The sequence below is a fragment of the Monodelphis domestica genome, chromosome 5, assembly GCF_027887165.1.
Source record: "Monodelphis domestica isolate mMonDom1 chromosome 5, mMonDom1.pri, whole genome shotgun sequence".
NCBI lineage: Eukaryota > Metazoa > Chordata > Mammalia > Didelphimorphia > Didelphidae > Monodelphis > Monodelphis domestica.
The window spans coordinates 282,467,702-282,487,930 of NC_077231.1; the positions used below are offsets into that span (position 1 = coordinate 282,467,702).

Genomic DNA, 20,229 nt, shown 5'->3' on the forward strand with positions numbered 1-20,229 from the left:
TAATGGACTTCTCCATGAGGGGTAATGCAGTGACCCTGAACAACTTGGAGGGATCTATGAGAAAAAAACACTATCCACATTCAGAGGAAAAAACTGTGGGAGTAGAAACACTGAAGAAAAACAACTGCTTGAACACATAGGTCTATGGGGATATGGTTGGAGATATAGACTCTAAATGATCATTCTAGTGCAAACGTCAACAACATGGAAATAGGTTCTGATCAAGGACACAAGTAATACCCAATGAAATTGTGCGTTGACTGCAGGAAAGGTGGGTAGAGGGGAGGGAGGGAAATAATGTGATTGTTGTAACCAAGGAATAATGTTCTAAATTGACTAAATAAACTAATTCAAATGGAAAAAAAAAATCCATTCCAGCTTGATATTGGGGGGGGGGGCGCGAGGGAGGAGGAGGAGGAACCCCAGGCGGGGCAATGAGGGTGAGATCAGTGTCATCGTCGACTTGTCGTCATTCTGACACAGAAGTCACGTGAAGCAGGTAGCCAATGGCGGCGCGTGGGCGTGGTTGCCGAAGAAGGAGAAGCACAGGCAGGGACCCCGGGAAAGGCTCGGGCTCGGCCTCGGCTCCCGGCTCAGGCACCGGCCCCATAGCCCTCCCGCTCCCGCTTCCGCTCCCGCTCCCGGTGCCAGCAGCGATGGCGGCCGTTCTGGGACCCAACGCCCTAGCTCGGCTCCGCTGGGGCTCCACGTTTTGCTCCATCGCAGCCGGCGGCTTGGGCGCCTTCGCGGCCGCCTTCGCCAAGCTAGCCCTGAAGCCTACCGTGTCCCAGGCACCGGAGGAGGAGGAGGACGTGGAGGGGCAGGAGCTCCCTTACCCGCCCGCCATGCAGGCCTGGGTAAGAGTCGGAGCCCGGGCCCCTCTAGGTGCTGGCCAGCTCCTGGGCAGCGGCGTCGCTGTCCATGGTGCTGTCCGGGCAACGCCCCCTCAGAACAAATGTCTAACCCTGTGCTGTCTGGGGAGAGACACCTCTCTACTGAGTCCCCAGGAGTGGGATTGATGGTGGGAGGTCCGGAGCAGACCCCTCTGCAGCGCCCCAAATAAGATTTTAGATGGTCAGAGGGGAAGCCACTCTGCAGCACTTCCTCGCAACAGGACTGCTGCTGGCGAGAGAAGAGCCCTCTCTCTGCTGCGCCCCCAGAGTGGGACTGCGAATGGGAAAGGAGGGAAGGACCCCTATGCAGCGCCCCCAGCAGGATGGAGAAGGGGGAACCGCTCTGTAGCGCCCCTTCGTAGTAGAACTGCTGAATGAAAGAGGAAAGTCTTCTCTTTGCTGCCCCAGATTTCGGGTGGGAGGTCAGGGGCGGACCCCTCTTCCGAGCCTTCAGGCAGGATTGTGGCTGGGGAAGAGATGAGGCGAACATCTCTGCTGCTCCCCCTTGTAGTAGTACTGCTGCTGGATCGAAGGGCTCCCTCTATCCGCTGCGCCCCCGAAGTGGGATTGCCTGTGGGAAGGCAGGGGTGGACAGCCCCACCCCGAACAGAATTGTGGATGGGAAAGGGATGGGAAGAACATATCTGCGTCGCTCCGACTAAAGCTGATTGCAGCTGGGAAAAGGGCGGGGGCGGATCCCTCCGTAGCACCCCCTTGGAATTAGACTGCAGGTTGGGGGTGGCGCGACGGATCCCTCTGCAGTAAGCCCATTGAACAGGATTGTGGTTAGGAAGGGCATGGGGGTGGACCCCTCTGCAGCATCCCCTAAGAACTGAACTACTGGGCCTAGGGCAGGTCACTGCAGCAGCTTTCCCTGAAGAGGATTAGGTGGGGGCTGGGTCCCTCTGCAGGACCCTCAAGAGAGCAGGATTGGGGCGATCTCTTATGCAGCCACACTTCTAAACAACACTCGTTAAGATAGGACGAAGAGGGGTGGAGCCTGAGGAATGGCAAAAGGGAAGAGGGATGGCTTGCTGCAGTGCCAGACATCCTGAGTGAGGTGGTGAAATGAGGCAGCTTAGACATTTCTGTTCTACTGTAAAGGCCATATTAGAAAAACCATTGACCACCTGGAGAACATCCAGGGCTCAAGAAGGACAGGGATGGCTCTGGCAACTAAATGAGCACCTGAATTAAGGAAGGAAACTGTTTAAGCTAGAGAAGAGAAGAAACTAGAATTGGTAATGGCACACAGACATATGGCCATGTTTAAACACTTGAAGGATTATCATATGGAGGAACAATTTAACTTGCTTAGAGAGAGCAGAAATAGGAGGACTCACTGTGGGGATGATGAAAAGAATGATTTTATCCTGATAAAAGAAAAAATTTAAAACAATTAGAATGTTCCCAAGATATATTTGTTGCCTTGCAAAATAGTTTCCTATCTCTGTAGTCTTTCAACAAGATGACCAGAAATTTTCAAAGGGCAGTGCGACCTATTGTGGATTGAACTAAATGACTTCTGAGGAATTTCTAACTTACATCCCAGTTACTTGAATTACTTGAAGGTAGAAAGATAGAGAAAAATTAATTTGTTTGGGTCTTAGAGAACCCCAAGGTCTTCTTTCCTACTTGAAATTTCTACATTTTCAAGGTTTATTGGTTTATTATAAATGCTTATTGGTTGATATAAACCCACCCACCCACCCACCCAACATTTCCTTCCTTTGGTTTGCATTGAGGAGTGAGTTTTCATTCTTGACTTTAATTTTCTAAGCTTGTAGTGAAATTCCCACCATAGAGAGTCAGGGACAGGAAGGAGGCTAGAGTCTCTCTAGTCACTAGAGCAAGAGGAAGTCCATTTAGTCCCCGGATTAGAGTTGATTTGGTATACAATGACCCTTCTACCCCCATAGGTCTCACTCAGCTCTGCCTTTTCTATCCTAGCCTCTACAGTAGAAATTGGCTATGTGGATGATCAAACATTTTGTATCTAGACTAACTAGTAAGACAACAATCTCCCAGAGGGGTTTGTGCCAGTGGTTGTTTTCCCTGAGTTTGTTTTTCTTGAAGGTATAGAATTTTTGAATTTTGGCTTTGCAAATTTGAGTTCCATATTGATGTGGGAGAACAGGCTTTTTTTTTTTTTTGCAGATGTGTGTGTGTGTGTGTGTGTGTGTGTGTGTGTGTGTGTGTGTGATTCCACTAGACAGAATAGTGTTTATTATAGTCAGGAAGACTTGAAATCTAATCCAACTTCCAACACTATTGTTTTTACCTTCATGGCCTTGGGCAAATCACTTAACCTCTGTATTCCTCGGTTTCCTTGTTTGTTTTGTAAATCCATTGGATTCAATGATATTAAAAGCCTCTTTTTGCCTTGAATGTGACCATCATGGGCACATGTGTCCCTTCCTCCCTTAGAATGTGGGGCCTTTAAGGAAAGGGAATGTTTCTTTTTTGTTTTAATATTTCTTGTGCATGTCACAAATGGCACTTGATAAATGTTTATTAGTTGATATGGACTTTATCCCAACCACCATTCCCTTCTTTTGAGTCACAGTATTCCACAAAAATACCTAGCAATATCTCAGAAGGGGCAGGCCAGTTATTAACTTATTCACAGTGTGGTTTTGTGTTCCAAGAGTATTCATTCAACAAACATTAATTAAGCACCTACTATGGCCAAAGTACTTTTGTGAGATCACCAGTAACTGATAGGATCCAGAAAAACCTTATGACAGAGGGGGCAGTTGAGCTGAGCTTGGGAGGGAAGGAAGGATTCAAAGACGCTGGAGAGGAAATTCATTCCAGGCATGGCAGAACAGGCTGTTCAAATACATGGAGATAGGAGATGAACTGTCATTTATAAGGGTATAGAAAGCAGCCTGGGATGTAGTGTGTGAATGTAATGTGTAATAACCCTGGAAAGATAAGCTGGATCCAGATTGTGAAGGACTTGAAATGCCAAAGAGTTAATTTGGTCCTAGAGTCAACAGGAAGGCACTGGAGTCTTAACATCAATAGAATTCCATGGTCCAACCTGACTTTTAGGACTATTGCTTTAGTAGCCATGTGAGGAATGAATTGGAGAAGGGAGAGATGAGGCAAAACCAGGTAGAGGGCTATTGGTAGGTGAGCAGTAATAAGGACTGATGAGGGATGTGACTGTGTGAATGGAGTGATGAGATGGATGTAAGAGAGGGAGGATTAAGAATACTTGGAAAGTGGTTAGACATTGAGAGAGAAGAAAAGTGGAGAGACCATGATGACCAAGGTTGTGAACTTGGATGACTCCAAGGAAATTGTATTATTTGGTGTGTTGAGGACAGGTCTTGGAATTATGAACAGAAGGGTTCAAGTCCTGCCTTTGACACATGCTAGTTGTTTGACTCTAGGCAAGCTCTTGACCCCAAGTACCACAGAGAATACATATAGCCTTAGTTTATCAATTACATAGGAGTTGCAAATGAAATCTGGGGTCTAAATAAACAAAAAATGATAAGGTAAATAATATGATATGGCAGTCATAATTGATCATGGAGGCAAGAAGACTTGAATTCAGTGTGCTTCTGAGTAAGTCATTTAAAAAGCTCACTGTTTCAGTGTCCTCCTCTATTCCTTAAGGGCACACTTTTCACATAAACAAATGTTGTCAAATCTTGTCATTTTGACCTTTCCCACATTTCTTCTATATATCCTCTTTTTTTCCATTCATACAACCACAATCCTAGTTAAAACCCTTATCACATCTCATAAGCACTATTTCAGTAGTCTTCTAATTGTTCTCCCCACCTCTATCTTTTCTCAATCCAACCTATTTTCCAGTTAGCTGCCTAATTGATCCCCTTAAATTCAAGTCTATGCATGTCAACTTTGCCCCCATTCTATAAATTTCAGTGGCTCTCTGTTATCTCTAGGGCCAAATTTGAAGTCCTCTAATTTAAAATCCTTCACAACTTATGGCCTACCCATTCTTCTGCCCTATCCTATTCTATCTAACCTATCTATTCTTCTTACATTTTTTTCCATCTTCACCGGTCCACTTGACTTTCTCTCACATGAACACCACATCTTCTGATTCTCTGCATTTACCATATCCATCTTGAGGTCTAGAATGTCCTTCCTCTTCATCTCTGATTCTTAAGTGACTTGCTTCATTACTCAGTGGACAACCTGCCCACTGAATCTGGGCAATACTGCCCCTTGGTATGGACCTCCCTTTATCCTACCACATTCTGCCTGTATTGCATCTTAGTTATCTGTTTCCATGTTTCATATCTGCTGTTAATGGCTTTAAGCTCTTTAAAGTCAGAGATAGCACCAGTGCTAGATTTTTTGAAAGTCTAGGGCCTGGAACTTCAATATAAGGGGGAAACAGGTCCATCAAAAAGTTCTATACAGAAATTAAAGAATCATATATGTTATAATTGAAATTGACCTTTAATGTCATCTAGCCTCTCATCTCACAGATAGGAACACTTAAAAAGAGAGGAAACGACTTAGCTAAGGGCATAGAACCATTAATGGCAAATTCAGGATTTGGATTCCTGGCTTCTTCCAAAATGTGCTCTTTCCGCTGAAAGAGGGAAAATCACTTTCAGATGTATTGATTAGGCACAGCATCATGGAAGACTGATGGGACCATTGGACAGGGTCTAATTAGAAAAGCAAAAACCTTGGACCTATGATATCCCACATTTTGCCTTCGGTTTGGTTTCAGGAAAAGAAAAACTCTTTTCCTTAGAGAAGGGGAGGGTTGTGAGAGTGAAAGGTGCGTTTGCAGCCAAAAGCCCACGACGCATCGTTTTTCCTGGACTGAATTTGCTGCTGTTGTTTTGTTAAATCTTTGTGTGCAGTGAAGCTGAGATCCTTGGGTGTGGGCGGGTTGGGGGATGGAGATGGGGATGGGGATGGGGATGGGGTTGTTCAGAAAAGAATTATGGCCAAAGAAAAAGCGTCATTCAAACCCAGAGGGTAGAAGAAACCCTGGACCCTAAGCCCCCAATCCCTAGGTCAGTGGTCCTGGGTGGATCTAGGAGGCTGCCTTGCCCGCTCCAGCCAGAGGATGCTGGGAGCTTCTGCAGGAGGGCCACCTCCCTCCCTCACTCCCTCCCTCCCTCCCTACCAAAACCTGGGGGCGGGGCGATGCGGGGGCGGAGAGGGGGCGGGACAGGAGGAGGGGCCTCAGAACCAAACTCCGGGTGAGCTCATCTTGGCTCCTCACTCTGACGCAGAAGTCACGTGAAGAAGGTAGCCAATGGCGGCACGCGGGCGTGGTTGCCGCAGAAGGCGAAGCACGGGCAGGGACCCGGGGAAAGGCTCCGGCTCGGCCTCGGCTCCTGGCTCCGGCCCCGGCCCCATTGCCCTGCCGCTACCGCTACCGCTACCGCTCCCGGTGCCAGAAGCGATGGCGGCCGTTTTGGGCCCCAACGCTCTGGCTCGGTTCCGCTGGGGCTCTGCGTTCTGCTCCATCGCAGCCGGCGGCTTGGGCGCCTTCGCGGCAGCCTTCGCCAAGCTGGCCCTGAAGCCCACCGTGTCCCAGGCACCGGAGGAGGAGGAAGACATGGAGGAGCTCCCCTACCCGCCTCCCATGCAGGTCTGAGTAAGAGCAGAGCCAGGGCGGGGTTCTGGAGCAGCTGTGCCGCTGTCCAGGGTGCTGCCGGGGAGGCAGAGAGCTGGAGGTTCCCGGGTGTGTCTAACTCTGCATTGCGGCTGGGGAGGGGGCATCCTCCGCAGAGCTGTTGTTTGTCTAGTTTCTGCACTGCGCTTGTAGGGGAGTCGTCGGGGGCGGACCCCCTGCAGCGCCTCTTCTCTTCCGATCTAGGGACAGCTGCTGAGGAGGGGGCCATGGTGGACCCTACTGCAGCACCTGCTTAGAATTGGGGACTGCGGTTGAGAAGAGGGCTGGGGCAGAACCCCCTGCAGCACCCTGGAAGCGAGTCTACGGGGTGGGGAGGGGGCTTGGGTGGACCCCTATGTAGCACCTTAATTGAGTGAGGGTCAGCGGCTGAGGAGAGGACCAAAGGTGGACCCCACCTGCAGCACCGTAGGAAATGGGTCTAAGAGGTGGGGAGGGATCTGGGGCGGCCCCCCACCCCACCCCTGCAGTGCCTCCTCAAAGCTAAAGAGCGCGTCTTGGGGGGGGCAGGAAGGACGCCCTTGCAGAGCCCAGGGTCTTCGGGGAGGGGGTCGGGGAGGACCTGTCTGCAGCTCTCCCTTGATTAGAACTGCGGATGGGATTGTTGGGGGGTGGGGGGTCCTGGAGAGAACCTCTGCAGCGCACCATCTAAGCAGGACCTGGAGGGGGAGAGCGGGGGGAGGGGGGAATCGATCTTTCTATAGCCCCCCTTAGAGCGGTATTGGTGAGGAGAAGAAAGATCCCTCTGCAGCACTCCCCTCCCCCTCGGAGCGGGAATGAAAGGAGTGGGAGGGCGAGCCAGAAAAATGGCAGAAGGGAAGAGGGATGACTTGGTGCAGTGTCTGCTATCCTGAGTGAGGTCATGAAGGTAGAGAGCTTAGACGCCTCTGCTTCATTGTGGTGGCCATTTTTAGGGAGAACCATCGACAATCTGAAGGGCATCTGAGACTCAATCAGGATGGCGACATTGGCAACCAAATGAAAATTTAGTAAAATAGGGATTTAACTAAGCCTAGAGAAAAGACCAAGAGTAGGAATTAAGAATGGTACCTGGTGGCTTTGTGTCCAAGCATTTAAAGTGATATAAGATGGAGGAGCATTTTTTTTACTCCTTTCAATTGGCCCCAGAGAGCAGAACTAGAAATGGTAGGTGAAAAAAATGGTTTCATCCTGATAATGAGAAACATTTCAAACAATTGGAGCCTTCCCAAGATAGAATTGGCTGTCTTGTACAGTATTTCTCATCTCTGCAGTCTTTCAAAAAGAGTCTCTTGTCAAAGATGTTTTGGAAGGGAACACAATTCAATTGTATGTTAGATAATGAATTCATTGATTACTTGTAGCTCTGACTATAGGTTCCTTAAGCTTCTTGAACATAATGGAGATAGAGAAGTCAGAGCTTATTTGAGCCTTAAAGGATACTAAAACCTCCATTCCCAGTTAAAATTTCCACCTGCCCAGGTTTTCACATTGAAATCCTAGGTCTTTTTGCTGCCTCTTATTTTCTAATATTGGGCCAAAGGGAAATAAATTAGGATCAGGACAGAAATTCAGTGACTAGTAAAGCAAAAAGAAGTTCATGCACTGTTGCTGAGATTTTCCCCTGCTTATGATGCTTAATGACCCTTTGACCGTGCTGTTTTTCATACAGGCCTGTCCTTCCCCTTCTACCTTTGACTCTGGAGCAGATTCCTATCTGATGAATCATTTTGAACCACAGAATAAAAAGTTAACAGCTTCTGGAAGGGGCTTATGCCAGTTTCTGGTGCTACTATGATCAGAGTTGTTATTTTTTGTTTGTTTGTTTGTTTTATAAGGCTAAATTTCTGCGTATCTGCTTTCCTGTCTAGGATTTGGAAACCTCGGACTACAAATTAATGAGGGAGTAGCAGATATGATTAGCACAACATTTTTTTTAGGAGCCAGTAGATGGCAGAATAAGTAGAATGCTGAATCTAGAGATAAAAAAACCTGAATTAAAATCTTACCTGTTACTCTTTGTGTGACCCTGAGCTAATCACTTAACTATTTTATTCCCTAGTAACCAGATTTATAAAATGGAATCATTGACATTGAGGTTTACCAATGCCTTTACTGGTCCTTTGATGATCTTTGATAAACATTGCCTCCCCCTTTAGAATGTGAGGATCTTGAAGAAAGGGGCGTTTTCGTTTTCGTTTTCTTTTTTTGTCTTGGTATCTCCAGTGTCTGTCACAAATGGCACTTAATAAGTGTTTATTGGTTGGTATGGACTTTGTCCCAACCACCATTCCCTTCTTTTTGGTCACAGTATTCCATAAAAATGCCTGGCAATATCTCAGAAGGGGCAGGCCAGTTATTAACTTATTCACAGTGTGGTTTTGTGTTCCAAGAGTATTCATTCAACAAACATTAATTAAGCACCTACTATGGCCAAAGTACTTTTGTGAGATCACCAGTAACTGATAGGATCCAGAAAAACCTTATGACAGAGGGGGCAGTTGAGCTGAGCTTGGGAGGGAAGGAAGGATTCAAAGATGCTGGAGAGGAAATTCATTCCAGGCATGGCAGAACAGGCTGTTCAAATACATGGAGATAGGAGATGAACTGTCATTTATAAGGGTATAGAAAGCAGCCTGGGATGTAGTGTGTGAATGTAATGTGTAATAACCCTGGAAAGATAAGCTGGATCCAGATTGTGAAGGACTTGAAATGCCAAAGAGTTAATTTGGTCCTAGAGTCAACAGGAAGGCACTGGAGTCTTAACATCAATAGAATTCCATGGTCCAACCTGACTTTTAGGACTATTGCTTTAGTAGCCATGTGAGGAATGAATTGGAGAAGGGAGAGATGAGGCAAAACCAGGTAGAGGGCTATTGGTAGGTGAGCAGTAATAAGGACTGATGAGGGATTTGACTGTGTGAATGGAGTGATGAGATGGATGTAAGAGAGGGAGGATTAAGAATACTTGGAAAGTGGTTAGACATTGAGAGAGAAGAAAAGTGGAGAGACCATGATGACCAAGGTTGTGAACTTGGATGACTCCAAGGAAATTGTATTATTTGGTGTGTTGAGGACAGGTCTTGGAATTATGGACAGCAGGGTTCAAGTCCTGCCTTTGACACATTGTAGGTCTGTTGCTTTGGGCAGCATATTTGCCTTCTCAGTGCTATAATAAGTTCCACCCCTGTTGCCATAAGTTAAAGAAAAGTTATAGTGAAATCGCTGATCTAAACATCAATAAAAATTTGATAAGGTTAAGTAACTCATCTAGACAAATGTATGAGCTGAGTTTGCAAGCAGGAAGTCCTGGGTTCAGGTCCTCCCTCTCACCCATGCTGACTATGTGCCTCTGGACAAGACATTTAATCTTTTTAACCATTTCATCTCTTGTTTATTCCTTTCCTCTAGTCACAACTATCACTCTAGTTCAGATATAAACCACCTCTCATCTTGCATTGGGCTTCTAATTGGCATCTCTCCCTGATGTCTCTTCCCATTCCCTTCAACAGGAGTGATTTTTCTAAAGCTCAGGTCTGACCATGTCACTCTACTCCTTACTCAATAAAGCCCAGTAACTTCCATTTACCTCCAAGATAAATATGAAGACTTCTGGGCATAAACTCCTTACTTTTCCAGTCCTCTTTCAATATATTCACCACCACACATATGCGGTCCAGCTATTGGATTATCGCTGTTCCTTCTACATAAATACACACCATCACCTGACCCTGGGCAGGTGAGCTGGCTGTCCCTCATGCATAGAATATTTGCCTTCCTTCCCTCTGATTCCTAATTTCCCCAGTTTCCTTACAGGTTTATCTCACATTCCACTGGATCTGTTCCCTATCAGTAATGACCTCTCCTTAGCCCTTCCACATTCTGCCTGAAGCAGGGCTGCTCACATATTTACATGGATCACCCCTTTTGCCCATCAATATATATGTTGTCTTCTTTGGAATTCCAAGTACTGGAACTGACGACGAGGCAAAGGAGGAGTCGAGACGAAATTTTAGGAGGAAATTTGAGAATCCTAGAAATTCGAGCTGAACCTTAGCAATCCTCTGGTCTCCTCAAAACGGAGAATACCGAAAAGCCGAGAGCCTAGCCCAGAGTTACCCCGAGTGGTATTCCCTAACCAGCGCTCTTCCCACTGCCTCTAGGGGGAGACATCACTTCCACCTGTACAGAACAGGTCTTGGGGTTTTGTGGGCTGAGCCTCCTACTGGGATTAAGAAGAGGGGGCGGGAGCGGGGGCAGGAGGCGGAGCCTCAGTCCCCGATTCAGGGTGAGCTCATCTTGGTTTCTCACTCTGACGCAGAAGTCACGTGAAGCAGGCAGCCAATGGCACCGCGTGGGCGTGGTTGCCGCAGTAGGCGAGGTGAAAGCAGGGACCCCGGGAAGGGTTCGGGCTCTGCCTCGGATCGCGGCTCAGGCAGCAGCCCCATTGCCCTCCCCCTCCCGCTCCAGTTCCCATTCCCGGTGCCAGAAGCGATGGCGGCCGTTTTGGGGCCCAATGCCCTGGCTCGGCTCCGCTGGGGTTCCGCGTTTTGCTCCATCGCAGCCGGCGGCTTGGGCGCCTTCGCGGCCGCCTTCGCCAAGCTAGCTCTGAAACCCACAGTGTCCCAGGCACCGGAGGAGGAGGAGGACGTCGAGGGGCAGGAACAACCTTACCCGCCAGCCATGCAGGCCTGGGTAAGAGAGATTGGGGAACAACCCCTTCAGCGCCCCTCTAGCGGGACTGCAGGTGGGGAAGGAGTGGATGATCCATCTGCCACGCCTCCTTCGAGTAGGGCTGCGGGTTGGGAGGGGACTAGGGGGGACCTCTGCAGCGCCCCCTTCGGTTAGGGCTGCAGGCGGAGAGGAGGCGGGGGCGACCCCCCCCCCCAGGAATGAGACTTCGAGGTGGGGAGGAGACAAGGGGGATGCCTCGGCAGCGCCTCCTTCCAGAACTGCAGGTGAGGAGGAGGCGGCGGCGGGGGGGGGGGGGGGGGGGCGGACGCACTCAGAGCGGAACTTTGAGGTGAGGAGGGGGAAAAAGGAGAACCTCTCTACAGTGCCCCCTCAGAGAGGGTCTAGGGGTGTGCCTGAGTGAGATCATGAAGGTAGGGAGCTTAGATGCCTCTGCTCTATTGTGGCCATATTTTAGGGAGAACCATTTACATACAGTCTGGAGGGCATCCAAGGCTCAACTAGGATGGGAGCACTGTCAACCAAATGAGAATCCGATTTAAAGAAGGGGGAACCTGAAGGGGGATGTACAGTAGAGGAGAGATTAAACTACTTTTGTTTGTCCCCAGAGCAGAACTAGGGTGACTTACTGAATGGATGGTGAAAAAGAATTTTTCTGAATAAAAGGGAAAATTTTCAAATAATCAGATCTTTCCTAAGGTAGAACAAGTTGCCTACGTTCTGGAACTCCCCCAGATTGTAGCCTTTCAGAAAAAAAGATTGAAAGAACGACTGAATGTCCTTGTTTTGTTAGTCATTGTTTAGTTATAGGCTAAATTCCATGATTTCTTCAGAGGCCTCTAGCTTAGACACCTGCTGCTTGAGTTTCTTGAAGATATTGTGATGAAGGAAAGGGAGTGAGTCTAGACTGAGCCAAGGAGGATCCCTAAGGGCTTTGTTCCCAAAGGAGATTTCAACTCCAGCAGAATTTCATTTTGGGATCCTAGATTTCATTGCTTCTTTGTTTCCAAGAGAGCAGAAACTGGGAGTCAGTCAAAAAATATTCATTGTTGGGGATACAAAAGAAATCAAAAGGCAGTCCTTGCTCTTAATGGGGAGGAAGATAACAAGTAAACAACAATGCAAAAAGATATGTACCAGACAAATTGGATATAATCAGTTGTGGGAAGCATCCAGAATGAAAGGTGATTGGCCAAACCTTCCCATATAAGGCAGGGCTTTAGCTGGGATGTTAGGGAAGTCAGGAGATAGAGAGGGAGAGAGAATAGAGAGAAGAAGAGAGGAAGAGAGGGGAGGGAAGGGGATGGAGGAAAGATAAAAATGTCCAAAGTCTGGTCAGTGAAGTACCCAGTGAGATGAAAAGCAAGGAGACTTGTCACTGCATAGGATACGTGGGGGCAGGTAAAGTGTCAGAAGACTGGAAAGAGGGAAAGGGCAGCAAATGAAGAGTTTTGACTGCCATACAAGATTTTATATGTGATCCTTTAGGTGATGGAGAGGCAATAGAGTTTACTGAGCAGTGAAGTGATTATGGCCAGAACTGTGATTTTTAAAGAATAGGAGTGGGAAGGTAGAGCAAGGATGGAGAAAAGCAAATAGAAGCAATGTTTCTGAGATACTTTGCTTTGACCCTCACTGACCCTCTCTGAGACCTGTCCCATCCTTTTCCATTGGGCTCTGTAGCAGGAGATGACTGTCTAGATGATGATCATCATATCCTAGAAGAGCAGCAGCTTTTGGTTGGGACTTATGCCAATTTTTTGGTGTGAATATACCTGAGCTGTTTGTTTTTCACATGACTATAGTTTGGGGTAGATGTTTTCATACCTTGGGTTTAGAAATCAAAATCCCTGAAATGGTGTAAAGGAGACATTTTGCAGAGTTCTGGAGGGCTGGATTTGTAGTGAAAACATTCTAAGTTTCAAGCCTATCTTAAATACCTGAGTCCTTACTATTCTATGCCTCAATTTCCTTATCTATACAATGGGAGATTGGATTCAATGTCCTTCAAAGTCCCATCATAAAAGAGAAGGAAATATATACATATATATATATGTATATATTTCCTTTTTTTTTGTCTTGGGATGCCCAGTACTTGTCATATAAATGCTTATTTATTTACTGATACCAATTTTGTTCCAATCACCATTTTCCTCTTTTATTGTTCACAATATTCTACACCAAGGATTGGCAATTTGTCAGAAGTGGCAGGCCAATTCTTCATTTATTCACTCTGAGGTATTTATTCATATTTGCAAGAAAAAAAATTTTTAAGACTCTACTCTGAGCCAAAATAATGTGTCAGAAGGATTATAAATATTCAAAAGGGGTTAATATTTTTTCCTAAAATATGTAGGGAGCCATAGAAATTTTTACAGAATGGAAATTACTTGACCAAAACTTGCCTTAGGAATTTGGCCAGGTCTGTTCTATAGAGGAAGGAAACTAAAGGCAAGACCAGATCAAGAGGTTGTTGCAGTAGAACTGTATTGAGACCTGCTTGACAAATTACTTGTGGGACAATGAACCAGGATGAGAGAAATGATTCTGGGATTACAAGAGGATTGAACTGACAGAGAGACATGCAGAATCCTCTTGCTGATCAGTGACAAAGTTTAAGAGTAGGGAAATGATTTAACATGGAGAGTTAGGAAGAGTAGGGGGTCAAAGTTGACTAAGATATATTTATAAAACTGTGGAAGAAAACTATGTCAAGAAAACCCAAGTTCAAGACTTTCCTTTGACATGCGAAAGTTGTGTGACTCTGGGCAAGTCATTTGTCCCTTATTGTCTCTGTGGATGCCAACACATGTAGCCTGTAAGTTATAGATATATTGCAAGTAAAATTTCAGGTCTAAAAAAATTTTCATTCTGAGTTAATCTTTTCTAATTAATAAGTAATAGTGTGGTCCCATAAACTTACAATCATGTAGTAACAGAGTATTAAAAGCAAGGCTGAGAATTTGCCAAATGAGAAACATTCCTGTTCAAAGGAAGTAAACTGAGTTGGGAGGGTTCTACTTTAGGACATGCCAAGATTGTCTTCCATACTTTCCAAGCAAATATTCTACCTGTCTCATTTCTTACATACAGCCCACATAATTTTCTCCTATTGGCTTTAAAACAATTCAGACAGCCATTCCCTATAATCCAAATTCAAAAAAATATAAAATTATAGTCACAAGAGTTTTTACCTCAGATAGCAAAATTTTATTAACCATAATTTAGCCTTTGAATACTATTAACTTCCTTATATTTCCTTAAGTTGGTTTTCATTTATCCTTTGCTTATAAATGAAAACTTACTACATTCTAGTATTGCAGCAAATAACTAAATTCATATTAACATCACGAAATTACCTACATTTTCATAATTTTATGAGGTAGTCAGAAAATTTCAAGTGAAAATTTGTTATTATGTATTATTTTTATGCATTATGTATACATGTTATATTACATATGATATATTATTAGTCTCTGTTTTAAAACAAAATATACATGATTTCTATATTTAAATTTTCAAATACCTAATTGTATCACATTCTTTTGAATGTTCAATGAACAATCTGAGTATCAACATAAAAGTTGCATTTTCAAACAAAATTCCTGATACAATGATTTTTCACAGCATTTCAGAATATTAAGAGAATTTAGAAATGCAATAATAACATACACAATATCTTATATTTAAAACATAAACAAAACTTATTACCAGTAACATACATTAATTCAAAAGAATGCATTTCCATATTATCCCCATATGGAAATTTTTAAACTTATACCTAGGGTGTTTTTTATTAAATTGCCTCTGTAATCTAGAGTTATCTCTATCAGTTTGACCTTCCTGTAATCCCAGAATTATTTCTCTCATCCTGGTTTGTCAATCCACGGGTAATTTGTAAAATTGGTATTTATAATTATGGTATCTGATGGTGATAGAATAATGAACTGGAGGAATTCCATGTGAACTGGAAAGACCTCCAGGAATTGATGCAGAGTGAAAGGAATAGAACCAGGAGAACATTATACACAGAGACTGATACACTGTGGTACAATTGAATGTAAGAGACTTTTCTACTAGCAGCAATGCAATGATTCAGGACAATTCTGAGGGACTTATGAGAAAGATGATATCTACATCCAGAGAAAGAACTATGGGAGTAGAAACGCAGAAGAAAAAAACAAATGATTGATCACATGGTTCAATGGGTATATGATTAGGGGGATGTTGACTTTAAATGATCACTCTATTGCAAATATTAATAATATGGAAATAGGTCTCAATCAATGATACATGTAAAACCCAGTGGAATTGTTCATCGATTCCAGGAGAGGGGAGGAGGAAGGGAAGGAAAGAGCATGAATCATGTAACCATGGAAAAATATTCTAAATTAATTAATAATTTTTTAAATATAAAAATAAATGGAAATGCTTATTTTGTTTGGATTTATAAACATTTTGAATTTTTAAAAAGTCACCTCCTTCTTCATCTCCTTCCTTTACATTTTTCATTAATTCCTTTAACAAATATTCTTGCTCTTTTGTTTTTCCAAATGAATATTATTAATTTTTTTCTTGTGCAAGAAAATATTTTTTTGTAATTTAATTAGGATGGCTTTTCTTCATCTCTTTATATAACTATACATATGATTCTTGTTGCATTTTTGTTGATGTAATCAATTATGTTAATTTTTTCCTTTATAGTAAATCATCCCTGCATCCTGGTATAAATCCTGTTTGGTCCTAATGTATAATCTTTGTGATACATTGTTGTAGTCTCCTGGCTAATGTTTTATTTAGGATTTTTTAATCTATATTCATTAATGAAATTGACCTATAATTTTCTTTTTCTATTTTTTCTCTTCCTGGCTTAGGTATCAACACCATATTTATTTCATAAATTTGTTAAATTGAGAATGAAGGGACTTGAGAGAACCTATTACTTTAGAGCATTGTTTCATTGGTGAAAATGTTCTAAAAATACCTGTAAGGCCCTGCTTCTCCAAGTGTACCTTTTTGGGTGTCTTTCCTCTGCAGCTGACCTTGATGTTTCGACTGATGGCCTTTTCTTTGATGATTGTTAGCAACTCGCTGATGTGGGCCTTCTTTTCCAAAGCGCTCAGCATTTCTTCTTCTTCTGCTACAGCGTCGCTGACAATGACTGCGTCTAACATCATTGCCTCCGTGAGTAACCACTACATGTAGAATGGAGCTTTTGCCCATCCTGGCTTAGAAAGGTAGCTAGTTTTAATTCTGAGTTATACTATGTCTGACCAATTGGAGGCCTGGCAAAGCTAGAATCTTAGTTTTGTGTCCTTGAAAGAGTCCACTGTTCTTGGACCCAGGTTTCCTGGTTCTGACACTTAACAGATAATACAACCTTAGGCAGTACCCTTAATTTCCCTGAGTTCTGTTTATTCCTTTGTGAAATATAAAACAAGGAGGTAACAGAGTAGTGGACAGAGAAGGCCATCCTGAAGCAAGGAAGAATTTAGAGCTAGAAGAGATGTTAAAGGTCATTTAGTCCAAAGCTCATTTTATGGAGAAGGGAAGGGGGAAGGGGGGCTTGTTGGAATTTACAAAGCCAGAGTTTGGGTCCTGCCCTTTGTCATATATGTATGAGCAAGGGCAAATCATTTAACCTCAGTGCCAGCAGCAATTCTCTGGGACTGTTCCAGATGAAATCTCATTATGTTTTAAAAGAGAGAGTTTCTAGGCTAAGACTTTCCCATACCCATGAAATCACAGATTTTGATTAAGAAAAAATGAAATAATATGGTTGTAACTTAGATCACATATGCAATAGAAAGGACTCTGGACCTGGATTCAAATCTGAGCCATGCCACTACCTGTGGCCTCAGGCTCCTTGTCTGTAAAATGAGTCAGTGAGATAAGTGGCCTCTAAAGTCCCTTTGAGTTCTAGATCCATGATCTTGTTTTCTCGTTTCCCAGCACTACATGACATCACACTTAACTGTGGGCTTTACATGAAACAACATTCCTCTATTTCCTTAGGGCTCAGCCTGTGATAAATAGCTAGGAGAGGATGTATTATTTGCCCAAGAATCTTCAGGTGACTTAGAACAACAAAGACCTGGGGATGAAAGGTGCAGCTGGGTGGAAGTGTGTGTGTGTGGGGGGGGGGTCCCAGGGTATTGAATTAACTTGGATTAACAACATACATTTCTATAGCTGGCCCCAAACTACCTGATAAGGAATCATGAAAGGAGACCAGTTTCTTTAGGTTTCCCAAGAAGAGGATCCAAAATAGCAAGTTTTACATGCACATTTTTCCTCCTCCTTATTGTTTTCTTCTTCAGGCCTTCCTGGGTTACCTGTTGTATGGAGAATACTGTGCCGTGATGTGGTGGGCTGGTGTCGTCCTGATCCTCTATGGACTCGCACTGATGCACATAAGCTCGACGGCCGATGAGGAGCTGGAGGAGAAGAAGAATCAGTAGGGACAGGCCTGAAGCTGAACCCGTTCCTTGTGCTCTTGTCAGCCCTTCAGAATCCTAAGCCTCAAGAAGGCCACAGTTCTGGGGGAGCAGTTGTGTCCTGTTGTTGTTGTTTTTTTTTTTAATTCCTATCTATGGAAGAAACCAATGCTAGACACCATCTGATTGACTCATGCTTTAAGGATCTCTTCAGGCAGGGTGTGTTCATGTCATTAGGCCTCTTTTCCCTGGGAGACCCAGTCTCTGGCAAGTGGATTTTTGCTTCTGACTTAGTTGAGAAATTCTGCTAGATGTCTAGAAACCCCAAGGAGAAAGAAAGCAGTATTCTTGCTGGAGTTGTTCAGATTTTTCTGTTCCTTCTGCCTAGGGAACAGATCCCAAGAAAAGGCTTGGCCTCTGGTCAGCATTTCTCCTTGGGATGTCCGAGACAGAATGGAGAAGGCTGGCCTTGGGATTGATCAGGGGTCTGAGTCTTTCTTGCTCTCTTTCTGTGGAGCCCCAGGAAATCCAGTAGTATGTTTATCACAAACCATAAATCTTAATTTAATTTGGATTTATGGTCAGTTGGTATTATTGATATGTGCCAATAACAATTCCTAAGTATCCAGGATAGATAAGGCCCTAGGGCAGAAACAATAACAGCAATGCCATTCCCTGCCCTCAAAGGGTAAACAGTATTTATGAAGGAGACAAGGTCACAAAGAAGAATACAGAGTAGAAAGTGATGAAGCCAAAAAAAAAAAAGATAAAAGCAAAGGAAAGGTCTAAGATTAGGGTGTCTTGATCATTTGGGGGGGCATAGGCCCCTTTGGCAGGCTGGTGAAGAAGCCTTTGGACCCTTTCTCAGAATATGGTTTTTTAAATAGTAAAACAAAATACAAAAGATTACAAGGAAACAAAATTGAAATAGTTATCAAAAAAAATTTTAATAACTACATGGACACCTAGTTTTAGAACCCCTCATCTAAGACAGTGTACCATAAGAAATTTAAGGAGGGTGCCCAGGTTAAGAACTCCTAGTTTAATATGTGCCATAAGAAATATGAGGAGAGAGAAGTCACTTTCAGATAGGGAGAGGCCAAGGAAGCCTTTCCAGAAGAGGTGGTTGCTGAGTTGGCATATAAGGAGGATTTCAGAAAGAAGAAAGGTAGAAGAAATGAGTTGCAGGTAAGGAAGAGCCTTGACAGATAGAATGGGAGAATGCAGAAAAGTTAGTTGTTTAGTTTGTGTAGAGGTAGAATTCATGGGAGAAGGTAGTCTGAAATCAGGCTCAACAGGTAGGGAAGAGCCAGACTGGAAAGGATCTTAAAATGCCAGGGGTACCCGCTATGGCGTCTCCCAACCCTCAAGTATGACTGTGTGCCATGCACAGTGCTAGATGCCAATGAAACCAAGACAGAAAATGAACCATCCCTTCTTGTTAGGAGCTTGTATTCTAATAGGAGAGGCAAATACAAATGTGACTGCAAATCTATATAAAGCAGGTAGGGTTCTACTCCCTATCTCCCCACCACTTCTAGACGCTACAGCCTTCAAAGAACAATCAGAATTTCCTTTTAATTGCATTTGATAATACTTGTGGTTCTGAATGATTTGAACACCCCAAAAGTGTATTAGGGACATTCTCCAGTCTGACTCCTTTCTTCCTCTGAAAGAACAAAGTCACCCCAAAAAGGAAAAGAAAAGCAGGCAGATTCTGTTAAGAGAAGTATGGAATGTGATTACAATGGATAGTCAAAGAATAATTGCAATGTTAAGAAAAACTGAGTTCTTTAAAAAAACAACAATACAATTGATAAACATACAATTGACACCAATCTGGTACCTCCTCACCTTACTGGAGATCCCCATTTCCTGAAGATCCCCAACCATGCTTGTGCTTGCTTCATTCCTAGCTCTCTCTCCCCCCACCGCTTTACCTGCTTAGCAGCCTCATCCCCAGCTTGATTACCCAAATCCCACCCCCAAGCCCCTTTTCCAGCTCCCCTTTATGTGCTGTATTCCTGCAGTAGGATGTAAGCTCCTTGAGAGGAGGAACTGATTTGTCTGCTTGTATTTGTATAGTATAGTGTCTAGCATGTAAGTGCTTAATAAATCTAGCAATCAAAGCAGTTGGTGGTGGTTTTTTTTTAAAAGCAAGAACTATAATTTTCCTATTGAGAAAAGGAAATTTTAGCAAAAGCAATCAAAGAGATCTCATGTTTCAATTCTATATTATATGGTGTCTAAACTTGAAAAAAAAGTCCCATTCCCAGTTATGTCTATGATATAAATGTGGAACAACTGGCCTGGAAGAGTGCCCCTTGGATGAGATTAGAATGGTTTACTGATCAGATCCTAGCGCACCCAAATGCCAAAGGTTTCAGTCCTTCCTCTGACACATCCTTCACGCCCACAAACCCCTTAACTTGTCTGAAATCCGTCAACTCCAAAAGGAAAAGAACGTCTTCATTTTAAATAGGCATTACTTACCTTAAGGATGTCATGGGAAATAAAGAATACAATATTTTAGAACATAAACTCTTTTTTTTTTTTTAACCCTTACCTTCTGTCTTGGAGTCAA

General features: G+C 43.9%; 1 protein-coding gene across 3 annotated transcripts; it reads left to right on the forward strand.

Moving 5' to 3' along the window:
* Positions 1-451: 451 nt before the first annotated feature.
* TMEM42 (transmembrane protein 42) lies at positions 452-19,774 on the forward strand. Of its 3 annotated transcripts, none has more exons than XM_007505058.3 (3): positions 452-857; positions 16,246-16,392; positions 17,529-19,774. In XM_007505058.3, the coding sequence occupies exons 1-3, from the start codon at positions 507-509 to the stop codon at positions 17,667-17,669; spliced, it is 639 nt and encodes a 212-aa protein (XP_007505120.1). In that variant the 5' UTR covers positions 452-506; the 3' UTR covers positions 17,670-19,774. The 3 variants fall into 3 exon arrangements, with proteins under 3 accessions (XP_007505120.1, XP_007505121.1, XP_016281907.1); XM_007505059.3 differs by lacking the exon at positions 452-857 and adding an exon at positions 6,051-6,495; XM_016426421.2 differs by lacking the exon at positions 452-857 and adding an exon at positions 10,829-11,211.
* The last annotated feature ends 455 nt before the right edge of the window (positions 19,775-20,229 follow it).

Bases quoted from the DNA above. Each gene is read 5' to 3' on its own strand.
- TMEM42 (XM_007505058.3), top strand. From the start codon at position 507: ATGGCGGCGCGTGGGCGTGGTTGCCGAAGAAGGAGAAGCACAGGCAGG. The intron at 858-16,245 runs GTAAGAGTCGGA...TTTCCTCTGCAG, and splicing joins CGCCCGCCATGCAGGCCTGG to CTGACCTTGATGTTTCGACT. The intron at 16,393-17,528 runs GTGAGTAACCAC...TTTCTTCTTCAG, and splicing joins CGTCTAACATCATTGCCTCC to GCCTTCCTGGGTTACCTGTT.